At 40.0% G+C, this 13,839-nt stretch overlaps 1 protein-coding gene across 4 annotated transcripts in view; it reads left to right on the top strand.

Moving 5' to 3' along the window:
- Positions 1 to 13,839, top strand: part of THSD7A (thrombospondin type 1 domain containing 7A) — a 266,321-nt gene that overhangs the window by 193,120 nt on the left and 59,362 nt on the right. For all 4 annotated transcript variants that reach the window (XM_077936976.1, XM_077936978.1, XM_028749885.2 and 1 more), the window contains 2 exons: positions 1,848 to 1,980; positions 6,482 to 6,585. In XM_077936976.1, coding sequence (XP_077793102.1) covers positions 1,848 to 1,980; positions 6,482 to 6,585 — 237 coding nt within the window. The remainder of the gene's footprint in view (positions 1 to 1,847; positions 1,981 to 6,481; positions 6,586 to 13,839) is intronic.

Raw genomic sequence — 13,839 nt, 5'->3', positions numbered from 1 at the left:
TTCATGTGTGTTAATCCTCCTGTGGCGTAGGGTGCTCACTCATTGCCACCTACTTTCAAAAGGCATGGGATTGTTGCCCTGAAAAGATACTCTTTATAGTTCACAGCTAATGCTCTGTGCTGGGGTTGGGGGGCCAGAGACAAATACAAAGTCACTTTTACTGTTGTTCTAGTTGCTGATTAGAGTATTCCCCAACTAATAAAGGATTAGACAGATTAAACTTGTAACCTTTTGAGGGAATAAAGAGCATGTGGAGCCTGGGAGGTTTAATATGATGGGAGGGAGAGAAACGGAGCACACTCCTTTCAACAGGACAAATACAATATAATATACAGTGTGGCACATCTGTTGTTCTCCGGTAGCAGTGTGGCTCTTTTCTTTTCTTTCCTTCCTTCCTTTCTTTTTTCTTTTTTTTTTAAAACCCTACATACTAAAATGTGTAAACTGGAGGGGGAAATAGCATGTCAGTAAACATAATGAATCAGTCCAATTTGTTCAAGATTGCAATCACATAGCAGCGGAGAGGGAAAATAAATCTACCTAACATGCAACAATTGCAGCCTTAATTTGAATCAGTAAGTTTTCAATGCTTTTCTAATGCTGCTGCAATGAATTTTGCTGTTCTAAATGTAATGTATTTATTTATTTAAGAGTTTTCTTACCTGCCCTTCATTGCAAGGTCCCAGGGTCGTTTAGAACCATATAATCATACAATATTAAAATCCAATAAACCAATTCCTACTCTACTCTGAGCAGATAATAGATACGGTAATTGTACCTAATTCATATGCCAGTTCCAAATTTGGGTTTTTCAATTCTTTACTTATATGGTTTGTCAAGGCCAGAATTGTATTGATTCAGTAATTAGTTTTTTTAAATTAGATTTTCAATTATGTAATAAAGAGAATATATATACACAACAAACAAACAAATGAAATAATACAACTATAACACACACATCAAATGAACTGGGTGTGAGATCAAGAGCTTACTGAGATACAATCAAGTAGAAGAAAAGGGGAAGTTCATCTACACTGAGATGAAGAAGAAAAGTCTTACGGCATCCATATATTTTTGGTTGTTATATAGGACTGTACTATTGATTCAGTAGTTGGCTGATATTTCAGTTTGTGTTGCTTTTATATTACAAACCCTTCGAAAAAGCTTGCATGTCTGAATTTTTTGAAGATGCATATAGAATTTTTGAGCTCTGAGGAAAATACATTGATGCCACCACTATATTGAGATTGCCTTAATTCGCCAAACTTTCATGTATGTACAAATACATTTCAAGACACTATATTCCTCTTCATGTACACGGCAGAAAGCTTGAAGGTTTTAACCAGTTGCTAATCTATTCCATACAGTGTATTTACGCAAGTGGCGCTGTGGTCTAAACCACAAAGCCTAGGGCTTGCCAATCGGAAGGTTGGTGGTTCGAATCCCTGTGACGGGGTGAGCTCCCGTTGCTCGGTCCCAGCTCCTGCCCACCTAGCAGTTCAAAATCACGTCAAAGTGCAAGTAGATAAATAGGTACTGCTCTGGCGGGAAGGTAAATGGTGTTTCTGTGGTCTGCTCTGGTTCACCAGAAGCAGCTTAGTCATTCTGGCCACATGGCCCAGAAGCTGTCTGCGGACAAACACCGGCTCCCTCAGCCTATAGAGCAAGATGAGTGCCGCAACCCCAGAGTCGTCCGCGACTGGACCTAACGGTTGGGGTAAATTTACCTTTACCTAATCTATTCTATACAGTTTATTTATGCAGCTATTTACTGTGATCTCAACATGATTGTTCAACTTGTGTATGTGGTGTGAGGAGAGTAAAGTGCACTGTATGTTCATTTACAGGGGATATGAAAGTGACAAAACAATCTCGGCATCGAGTGATCTTGCAACTCCCTGCGAATGGTGGCCGAGACTGCCCAGATACTTTGTATGAAGAAAAAGATTGTGAAGCTCCTCCTGTCTGCTTGTTTTTCAGGTGATGCTCTTAACGGAAGAGTCTCTTAACTTTTATCAGTGTAGAGTTTCTGTCAAAAAATAACTTGTTTTTGTGAGATTTGTATGCATTCAGGAAGGGAGGGAATTTGTCTTCTTCTATGAGGAATCTACCTCAGATGTTTTGTACTCCAGAGCTTCCTACTTCTAGTTTTTGTGTATTACGTTTCAGCAAAAAAAATTGGCCTATTTTTACAGAGGCATTGTAAAGATTACAATGTGTGTTGCGTAAGTAATATTTAGCAAGCATTATTAGCATTATCAATGCTATTTGGGTTCTTTGGGAGAATGTGTGGAACCATAATAACACTAGGCCATCTAGGTCTCTTGTGGGCAGAGTCTCTGACAGGTGGAGGTGGCTGTTGCTATCTTTGTAGCAAAACATTAGCAGAAAGCAGCCAAGCCACAAAGGAGCTTTCTGAGCTTTGGCATTAATTCCTTCTCCCCATAATGGGATATTGCCTGAGTTTCACAGGCAATTTGTCATCTTAATTTAGCAATACAAAAATGGCTTGTTCAGACAGTAACATGCTCCGACTGCTTTCAAATGCCACGATTACCTCATTTGCAAAGCGTTGGTGAATTCATCCCATTGTGTCTGATAATATCACTCATAGAATAAGGGTGATAGGTCAGACATCTTTTTAATGTGGTGTAAATATCGTGATGGCCAATCTTGGAGCCAGAGGAACGTTTTCACTTTGGGGGCTGGAAATAAAATCCATGACCAAATCAGGTAATGGGGTTATTAGTGATTTCCACTGTCACTGAAATAGTAGTGGCTATTTCCTGTGGCTTTCCCACAGAGAGAAGGTTAAGAGAATAGTGGTAGTGACACCCAGATAGAATATAAGGAGAATTTGTTTATGAAGAATGGTTCATCTAATTCTGGTCTTTCTGTTGTGCTGGGCGTATGCACACAATCCATCCATCTTCATGACATATATAGGCGATGCAGGTCCAGTACACAGCTGAAGGCAATATGTTACCTCACACCACATTATCTTTTATGAGGGAGTTCCATACTGAAAGTGGAAGCGTGTCCCATTCAAATTTGCTGAGCAAGTGCCCATTTCCTTGGCAGCTTTGAGTTCCAAATGGGATTTGCCATCATCATTGCATTGTGTGCTTTTTGTTATGAGTTTCTTGTGTTTCTTGTGTAAATGTGTTTATATTGTGATGTAAATGTGTCATAGGTCACTTGGAGGCAGTTAACAACAAGTTATCGCCATCAGTTTATTCGTATGCTACTTTCTTACAACATTGTGTCTGAAACAGGTCACAACAAATCGAATGGACAGCAATAGCCATTCAGAAAATTTAGGGTTTTGTGCAGCTAAGTATTCCTCAAAGCAGATCCACTGAAATTAATGGAGCCACGTTTGTGATGTCCATTTATTTCAGTCGGTCTGCTCTGAGTAGGACTAGCATTGGGTGCAAGCCATAATAAGAACAAGTGCAAATAATCATAATGGGTTGTAACCAACGTCTTAGAGTAGACCCATTGAAAATAGTGGATATGATGAATTTAGATACATTAATTTCAGTGGGTGTGCTTTTAATATGACTTAGTTGGACACTAGCCAAAGTAGATATGTCAATACACCATTTTAAAAAATCAGTCCATATGACACTATATAAAACAGTGCAAATGCACTAATCCAGTCTTAAAGCTGAACAGGAGAGAGAATAGAAATGAATACAGAAATAAAAATAGTAGTGTACAAGGCAAAACAGAATCATCTCCATTTCACAAGGTATTCCACGAAGGTTCAATACAGTTAACTTACACTCATTAGATGGCAGCCTCTTGTGGCAGTCCTCCTCCCTGCAGATCTTCTCTCAGTTCATTCCCAATCTCTCACAGCACATGGAAGCTCCTGTTCAGAAAGTGGCCGCTTATCTGGTCTGGAAGTAGGTGGCGGTTGTGGCCCAGTGTAGCAGCCCCTCAAACATCAAGGGAGCGAAAGGACTTTGCCATGGTGGCTGGCCTTTGGAATGCCTCCCCAGCCAGCTGCCATCTTGAAGTTTGAAATTAGCCTATCAGGGGCAAGCTGAGGGGTAGAGCCTGGGTGGCAGACCAGGGTGGAGAAGTCCTCACTCTGATCCAATTCCTCTATCCACCAGTCCCTGTTGAAATGTCCTTCCTGTGATTTTACTTGACAGTGCAATATAAATAAAGGTTATTAAAGCATGGGGTTACCTTGGTCCTCTACCAGAGACATACACTTAAAATCCATTAGGAGATTGTAGAATATCTATTTGATGGTTCCTTGAGAATGTAATTGCAGGACTTGAGGCGGCCAAAAATACACTCCAAATGTTGGGGATAATTTATTTTCTCTTGCCATTATTGTTTCCTAGCTTTATTCTAAATTTATGGCAGTTTACTCTAGCAGTAACTTCAGCAGTAAAGTTCTTCATTTTGTTTTGTGCAGATACACCAAACATGAACAGTAGTTTATTTCCCATTTGGTTAGCAGTGCAAACTATACGAAAGAGAATTACTTGACTCTTGTTTCGGTTCAAGAACAAGTATATAAAAAGCAAGTCACATTTATTTTTTGTAGAGCAGGCTGAGCTACTTCTAGCTAGACCACCAGTGCTTGTTCCTGAAGCAACCAAATTATAGCAGCCATGCCCATAATCATTTCACTCCAAACAATTCAAGTCTATTGGAATGGCTGATGGAACAAGACGGCGAATATCCAATATGGAAAATAATACAAAGGACTTTTCATGGTGCAATATCTATATACAGTGGTTCTCTCTGTGTAGATACTGCACTGTGAAAAGCCCTATGTATTATGTCTTAAATTTGATGTGAAAATATGTTGGAAATGGTGGATACTCTGGATAATTCCAGACATGCTTTAAATACAGGAACTTGGAATGATGACCTGTCTTTTTTTGTTAAAGCTGTTGAGCAGCACCAAGCATATAGTTATGAGTAGCCCTTTCGTGTGAAATGTATATTTATGAGTCAGGTACCCATAGGTATTTGAATAAATATACAGAAGGCAATTATTGAGTAGAACAGGTGCCTAAATAATTCTGTAAGCCTTCATTTTGGTTATTTAACTGTGGCTTCCCTTCCATTTTGTTATTCAGTGACAGTGAATTCATATTGAACTGGACCTGCATTTTCCAAGTCAATATGTGGAAGAACTTTTAGAAAAGCAAAACCCTATAATTAAAATGACCTCCATAGAGAAGCACAGTAGAAAGGCTTTTTCACTAAAGCAAATTTAGAGCGTCAAAAATAGCCTAGATGCACATATTTTATCTGATGCAGTTCTGCATAACTCAACTGAAATTCCAAAGTGGGTTATGCAGCACTTGTCCTGCCGACAGAATTACTAAAGGTTTCCGTGAATTAGTGGCTTAAATAGCACTGATAATGCATGATCAGTGACGAAAATGTTGCTCGTTTCTTCCAAACTCTAAGGGAGGTGATAAACCTGGGCTTAACGTTTCAGACTGCAAGTGGGAAGTCATGCTCCCACTTCCTTATAAAAAGTAATATTCTGGATTAAAAAAAGGTCCCTGAACAAAATGATATGTCACATAGAAGGCTGTGATTGTCTCCAACCACAGTCTGAAGAAGCACAACCTAGATGTAAGTTTGCTTCGTAAACTTTAGTACCTCACTGAGAACTAGGGTCCCAGATTTGATTTACATGTTACATTTCTACATGCATCCATGATATGGGAACATAGGAAGTTGTCTTATACTGATTCAGGTAGGACTGGCTCCCAGCTTTAAGTGGAGATGCCAGGAATTGAACCTAGCACCTTTGGTAAGAAAGGCAAATGCTCTGCTACTGAGCTATGACCCTTTCCTAAACATAACATATGCCCACAGGTAGCTGCAGCTGGGAGCCAAAATTGATCAGTATATGGTTTGTTAAACATATACAAGAGAGTAGAAAATTTGGTCTACAACCAAGCAGCTAATATGGTACACTGAACTACAAATCCCATAATCCCTAGCCATTGGCCACGCTTGCTGGGGTTGATGGGTGTTGTGACTCAGTGACATCGGGTGGGGGGGGGCTTGGAAGGTTTCCCACATCGTTTTGTACGGGGATTTATTTATTTTTTAATATATGGAAGACTATTTAGCCACATGTTAGGCTAAGAATGTTTTTTAACATTGTTTTCATCACTTTAATACTGTCTAGTCTAGGACATAGAGCAGAATTATAAATATAGGTAATGCAAATATTGTTGTAGGTGTCACCTGCAAGAAAATGGCCTTTTATGTATATTTCTTCAGATATGAGGACAAGCGGCAGCTAAAAATATGTAGATTACCCTCAACTTTTAGTTAAGGCAACAGCAATTTTAGAGCGAAGAAAATTGAGGGGACAGAAGGTGGCAAGGAGGAGAACAGATTGGTCTTAATATTGTGCTATTTGCACATTTGCTCATCTAAAGCTCTGACAAATGGCTTGCATTCACACGGTATTTTTCTGCTATAGATGGAAGACGCATAAATGGCGCAGGTGTCAACTCGCACCATGGAATGTTCGTCAAGGCAGCCCCGGTGCTCAGGAGACATGTGGGCCCGGTCTACAAGCAAGAGGTTAGATAATTGTCACTGTAATTTATGCTATCAATCATTAGCACAGTTAATTATCACAATAGATTATCACTGTGCTCTATCACAACCTCATGTGGATTCCTGACACCCCTGTCCGCTGCAAGTGCTAAGAGTTTTAGACTTTGTAAAATCAACAGCAGTAACAAATCAGGCATTAGCATGAAGTTGTTGAAAACCAGGAAAGGTACCCCAGGGTGTCTTGTCTTCACAGAACTGTTGAACTGGAGTTATTAACATGATATTGTGTGAAAGGTATTGGAGTTACTCAAATAATTAACATCTGAAATCACTGACCTGAGATAAAGTTTTTAGAACATTTGATATTGTTGTGTCCTCTGCCTGAGCTCCTTTAGGAGGAAGAGCAGGATATAAATTGAAATAAAATTCATCCTCCTCATAATTTCACTGCAAGTGAAGTATTGTCTATTGTGTAAATGTGATATGCACAGATTCTTATTCCGCAGTTCTTTTCATCCTTGCTCTTCTAAGAAGCTGGGATTCATCCATATTATCTGAGAGAGATAATCAGGGTTATGTGTACACACCTTAAAAAAGAAAAGAAAAAGTGGACATTTTGAATACTGTGCCCTGTCCAATGTATGTCGGTTTTACAAATGTGTATATATTTTGACCACTTTGCTCTGGGTTTTCCAAAGAAAGAAAAGTAAACAATGCAATGTTTTGAATTGTATGAATGCAGACCTGTTCTGCTGCCACTGGCAAGCGGTCAACCTTGGCATTTGCCCCACTTTGCTGGGTTAGCACCATAGATACTATAGTGCTGATGGTGACATGGGATGAGCATACCTCAGCCATGTATATTTGGCTATGGCGCTGTTTATCATGGACAAACTGGAAATGAAATAAAGATGCACAAGAGCAGCAATGGGTAAAACAAATATGGAAGAGGCTGCATTTGTCAGCTCACAGACATTATTAGAACAAACCCATGCCTAATATATTAGCATTTTTTTCAGCTTTTTTAACACACACTGAGCTTGTGTGACTGCAAAAGTGCCATCATGAATCAGAAATTTAGCAGAAGGAGTCCTCCTCCAAGACAGCTTTGATTCTAGCTGTCCTGTGTAATTGAGCTTTTATTGCAAATCACGCCTGTGTAAAATGAACATGTCACAACTTTAGACTGGGGCCAATTTTCTTCGGGTTTTTGTCAGCAAGAGCATGTCTTTATTTTATTTTTTAATCAACTGTTTCCTCCCCCCCCCCTTCTCCTATTTATATAGCTGAGCATAGAAACAGCAAAATAAAACAAATTTTACCCCATGCCAAAGATTGTTATTTAAAGACGATCACCATATTGTGGGAAAGCACTGTGCATCTGCAATCAGGCGAGGGAAATTTCTAAAAAAAGAAAGAAAAAAGCCTTGATAATGGATGCTCAAGAAGCACTGTTAAAAAACGCAGCATGAAAATTTGGACTAAAAATGAAATTGCGTGAGCGAGAGCTCTTACCCGGATTCTGACCTTTTTCAAAAGGCTTAGCTAACTTTTAAATCTTACGTCTCTAAAGCCACACATCTTCTCAAGAAGAAGAAATAAATAGACTGATGTTTGGTTTTCTTGTAAGAGACGGTCGGAAAAATCACAGTGGAAACGAAGTACAATGCTGTGTAGAGCATGCTTAGTTCTCCCTTGACACAGCGACTCTACAACATTTCATGCCTGACCTACAAAAGCCTTGCTATTTTGGTCAAGAACCTCTCTAGGGTGGAGGAATGACAATTGTGCCAGAGCCTCTCCTGTTTCATTTCTTACGTAATGACCCAACACAGAGGCTTGAGCGCAAAAGGTCATTTCACTTGAATTAAAATATTTTTACTCTCGGAGCAGTGAAAAGCTAGTGCTAATCTGCCTCACTCTCGTCCTGAACATTTAGAATTTTAACATATATTTCTGAAAACCTATGCAGCTGTCTCTGCACCGTATTTCCTGTTTGCTCTTGGGAGAGTATTACATACAGAGAAGAGAAGCTATTATTTGGTTGGGGAAACTGTCAGTTCGAAGGAAGTGTGAAGCCTTAGGGGCAAAGCTACATGTTCTGTCTCAGCCCTGTGTTTTTAAAGCCAGGCCCCTGCTTTTGCAATGAAAATTGAGCCCAGGGGACCATGATTTGCAATGGCAACTTTTGGGGAGGAATACAGTATTGTGTGATGGCTTTCCTTCGCAACTCCACCATACCAGCTTTCTCTACTTGCAGCCCAATCCAGGCTAGATCTGTGTTTGCAACAGAAACATGGGTCCAGAATAAAGCTTGGAGCAAGCATAGGCAAACTCGGCCCTCCAGATGTTTTGGGACTACAACTCCCAGCATCCCTAGCTAACAGGACCAGTGGCCCAGAATGATGGGAATTGTAGTCCCAAAACATCTGGAGGGCTGAGTTTGCCTATGCCTGGCTTGGAGACAATGCAGTTGGTGGAGTAGTGTTGGGGAATGGTTGTTGAGGAAAGGGTGAAGTCCCCATCTCTCTCTTGTACCCAGAGTTGAAAGTTTGGGAGTGCATGAGTTGTGAAGGCCCATTCTTGATCTCTCCCCTGTGCCATTTCTAGTTTGCTGGTGATAAAGATGAACAAATTGTGTTGGTACAATTCTGATAATGTCTCTTGGCTGCTTGGAAGAAGGATAGAGAAGGATGTGTCAAGCGTGTGTAGAACCTACGTATTGTACAAAGGTGAACTTTGCATAGTACTTTGTCCACTTTTGCCTCTGACTCCTCCCATCACTGGCATGTTTTTGCAAGAGTAGATGTGTGCAGTGAAAGGAACAATGGACTCATAAAGTATTGCCTTTGAACATAAGAGAGATTGATAGAGGTAATGAATGAAATTATCTATATATGGCTGAAATCAGACAGCATAGCCCATCACAAAGAGTTAAAGCCATATAATATTTCATGGTAAGCTAGAAAGATGCTTATTTGAGACACAGTATGATTTGGCAGTGTTTGACCTGGGCACTTAAAGTTTTTTGTTTTTTTTAAGTACCAAAATGGCCCTCATTTGCATACACAAAGCAGACTTTGTATTTAATTATCCCCACAATAATAATTTATCAGCTTATGGCCCCTTGTGGTGTAGTTCAAGCTATGCTATCAGCCCTAATTATATCAAGGTCTTTTGTCTACAAAATTTGAAGCACAGTTTATTTCATACCACTCTTCTGGGAGACCCTAAATGTTCAATAGGGAAACGTATGTTAAGTGAACCCATGTTAAATTAAATTTTGCTGGCAACTGCATCCTTGTTCTTTATGGAAACATTTTACAATTATTTGTGTTTAATTCAGAATAATCACATTTGGTGTTCTCACTGCTAATGTCTGTAATCAATTTGATGGGAGTGGGTGTGATTAATTATTAGTCTGCCACAGCATGATAAGAGACTGATTTCTGGTTCCAGGTGCCATTTTCACCATGTAAATAAAGCATGTGGACTTGGCTGAAGGAGCATGCAACTTAAATTGTATTAGGATGTGCAGTGAATATAGAATTTCAGGGGAGAATGTGGTCTGCTGCGTAACCAGACCACCTTTTCTCTTCTAATAATTTGTGCTCTGTAGCCCATTAAAATGCATCTATCTTATCCGAAGCCTTTTCTTTTCACTAAGGTGATTTCTTAAGGGGCATACATGTTTCTGTGATCGTTTTATGCCAGATTCCCATGGGTCGATATGCTTGGCACATTTTCTGACACAAGGTATAGCAGGCTGGCTGGTTGTATGGTGGCCTTGTTCAGAAGGTGCATTTCATGCACTTCTCTGCCTGCCAAACAATCAGATGGCAGTGAAACTTGTTGTGTGAGAACGTGCGTCAGTAGCAGAACAGATGGTCTGCATGCAGATGGTTCCAGGTTCAATCTATGGCATCTCCAGTTAAAAGAATCAGGTAACAACAGGATGATGAGAAACAGAGGTGGATTTAGGGGAGCACAACTGGGTGCCAAGAGGGGGCACTGCAGCTATGACGAACCACAGAAAGCTAGGGCAGAGGGTGCTGAGTTTTGGCATTGCACAGGGCGCCGCTGAGATTTGAAAGCACAAAGTCTGCCACTGTAGGAAAGATCTCTACCCGAGACTCTGGGTAGCTGCTGGCTGTCAGAGTAGAAAATGGGCCAGATACCAATTGCCTGGTGCCATGTAAGTCATGATGCTATAGATGGCATATGAAAAAATCTGAGATTTTCAAAGCTGGTCCCCTGTGCTCTGTGTGTCACATACACGTTTGACTGTCCTGAAATCACAAAGATGGATAGTTTCCTCCTTCCGCTTCCCATTTTCCTACATGCATGTTAAAGACATGAACAGGGAAAGAGAACCTAAGAACCAGCTCTCAGTTAATCCAGGGTGAGCTGGTGATATTCTTCTTCTTCTTATTATTATTATTACTACTACTACTACCACTCCCTGAAATGAAATGTGGTGCTAGGCAGGCAGGAACAGGAGAATAGCCTTTTCAGCAGTGGCACCACAGTTTTGCAATTCCCTCCTCATTAAACATCATCAGACTCTCTTACCCTCTATTTTTCACCAACATATAAAGACTTTTCTTTTAGCCTGACTTTTAAGATGCAGTCTGCAGTTTTACTGAGATTAGTTCTGCTGTTTATTCTGCTGTCTTACTGCTCTCATTTGTTGTGTTTTTTATGCTTAAAAACGTATTTTAATTGACTATGGAATTGTATATGTCTGATTTTATTGCAGTGTTTCCCAAACTCTGGTCTCCAGCTGTTTTTGGACTATAATTCCCTCCATCCCTGACCTCTGGTTTTGCCAGTTAGGGATGATGGGAGTTGTAGTCCAAAAACTGTTGGAGACCCAAGTTTGGGGAACACTGTTTTGTAGTAGTAGTAGTAGTAAGCAACTTGATTCATTTTTAATTTAAAAATCAGAGTATTTATTGAGGTGTGCACTGGAATTGAATGAATCCTAAACAGCAAGACAAGACAAGGTGCCTTGGAGGGATTTGGGACTTCAACAAGGTGAAGGATTTATACAAGGCAGTTAGGGGCCAAAGCAGAACTCCTGTAGTGCTTCGGTACACTTCAGAAATACAGACATAAAAAGAAAGCTGTAAACACATGTCCATGAAAAGCAAAACTATGTCTTTAAACTTTGCCAGAGTGGGGGTATGAGGAAGAAGGAACAGCTTAGCAGAAACTAAAGGCCAATCTCTAATTTAAGAAAGATGCCAGAATCAGGAGAGGGAGCTCCTTTGTGACTGTAGCTTGCAATGGAAGGGAATAGTTTTTCCAGCAGCCTCCAATCCCAGCGTGTTGGGGGAAAGAGCAGCTTTGTAGGACTGAGGTGTCTGTCTAAACTTCAGAAAAATGTCAGGATAGGGAGAGGAGAGAGAAGGCTCTGTTGTGACTGACAATTCAAGCTTGCAAATGGTCACACAGGGAAAAGTGAATCCCTATATATATATAAAAACTTTAAACATGTTCAAGCTCAGTTTCCCCTGGATGTATTTAACTGCAATTTGGCATGGATCTTACCCAGGGATACTTGTCTCATGTCCGCAAGTTTCAGACCAATTACTCACAGAACGCTAAGGGAAATAAAGTGGTTCCTTGTCCCCCCCCCCCCCGTGTTTTTTTTCTTTTTAAACACAACTCAAAATAGCTGAGTTTGCAGGGGAAGAGCACTGCAGCTGCCTTATGATATTTGGCTGAACTCATGTCCTCAGAAGGGATGACCTTGCCTGTAAAGTTCATTCAGTTATTCAATAAATAAATAAATAAGAAATACATGTTTCCTTAAAAAAAAATAAACTAGTAAATCAAATTATAAAGGTGCCCACATGAAAAACAGCAACCCTCCTCGACCAAGAGCTTTTTTTCTGCCAGAACTTGCTGGAACTCAGTTCTGGTACCTCTCAGGTAGACACCATCGCCATTCTAAGAGAACAAGGATGAATTTTGGCAACTCTTTTTCTAGAAAAATAGCACTGCCAGGACCCATTAGTCAGTAAGACCATGTTTATAGATCTGATCCACTTCTGTCAAAAGGAGAAAAACCATAGTCATTTCTGGATTAGTGCATGCGGGGAGGAGAAACGAAGTTGATTTGAGCTGGACCTGAGTTGAGTTGGGCAGACCGCAAAGTGTTTTACAATGAGGCAAGCTGTTTTATGAATCACTGAATCTTGTGGTTGATGCAGACCCCTAATATAAATCCTAAATAAATGAATTTAATCAATCTGCTTATTTTATCTCTACAACAATTGTTTCAAGACTTTCTTGACTAGGGGTTGTAACTGCTTTTTGGGTGGCTGAACCTATTTGTAGCTAAGGATCATGTGGTGGTTGCAACACAGATTTTGTTGTCGCCCTTGGAATTCCTCATGGTCCCTCTCCATACTATACCGCTATAGATTGTGCCTTGGAGGCAAAACTGTATATTTCAGTTATAAATGTAGAAAGAGCAAAGACTATACATGACCCTCCATTTATATTTGTTCATAAAGAGTCCTCTGTGCGCCACTAAAAAGCCTTGCACATTTGTGGGTTCACATTTATTATATTGTTTCCTTGGTTATGCTAGTATGTCAGAAAGTTTATAGCTGCCATTTTACCATTTAGAATTCACATTTCATCTCTTCAGATATGGGGAGTCTATTAAACCACACAGGAAAAATTAATCTCTGGCCAATTAACTGAGTTTGGAGACAGTGAAATAGTATTTACAGTTCTGGGAACCATGAGGGTCATGGATAGGTCCTGCCTTTGGAATCCTGGGCTACAAATAAAGGATAGATTTTCAAAGAGTTGGAATCATAATATTTGCTAGGGAGGCAGCAGTTGTCTGATATTGGAGCATTTCATCATGCAACTTGCAGTTGAGAACTCAGGAACATACAGCTCATAAAAAGTTATTTTTTCTTTTTCCTTTGATTCAATCCTATGCATGCTTGGGATTGAATCCTATTCAATTCTGTGAGGCATACTTCTGAATAAATAAATATACATAACATCAGGCTGCATAGCTGTTGAGCAAAGTCAAGGTGTAGAAGTTCACTGTGTAGTTTAGGGCTGCGTTCAAGTATTCTTTTTGAGGTATTTCATTATGACTGCATTACACTTAACTGGCAATAAGTCCCATTGAAGTCAATAAGTACATCGGTATAGTATTACACACACACACGCACACACACACACAACCACGCATGCCTTACAAGCAAAATAGAACTTGCTGGTCAGAAACAGTAATGCAGCGTAATC

Source organism: Podarcis muralis, chromosome 12 (assembly GCF_964188315.1).
Source record: "Podarcis muralis chromosome 12, rPodMur119.hap1.1, whole genome shotgun sequence".
Classification (NCBI taxonomy): Eukaryota; Metazoa; Chordata; class Lepidosauria; order Squamata; family Lacertidae; genus Podarcis; species Podarcis muralis.
Note: the sequence above shows the minus strand (reverse complement) of the source record. Positions and strands in the feature narration are given on the sequence as shown.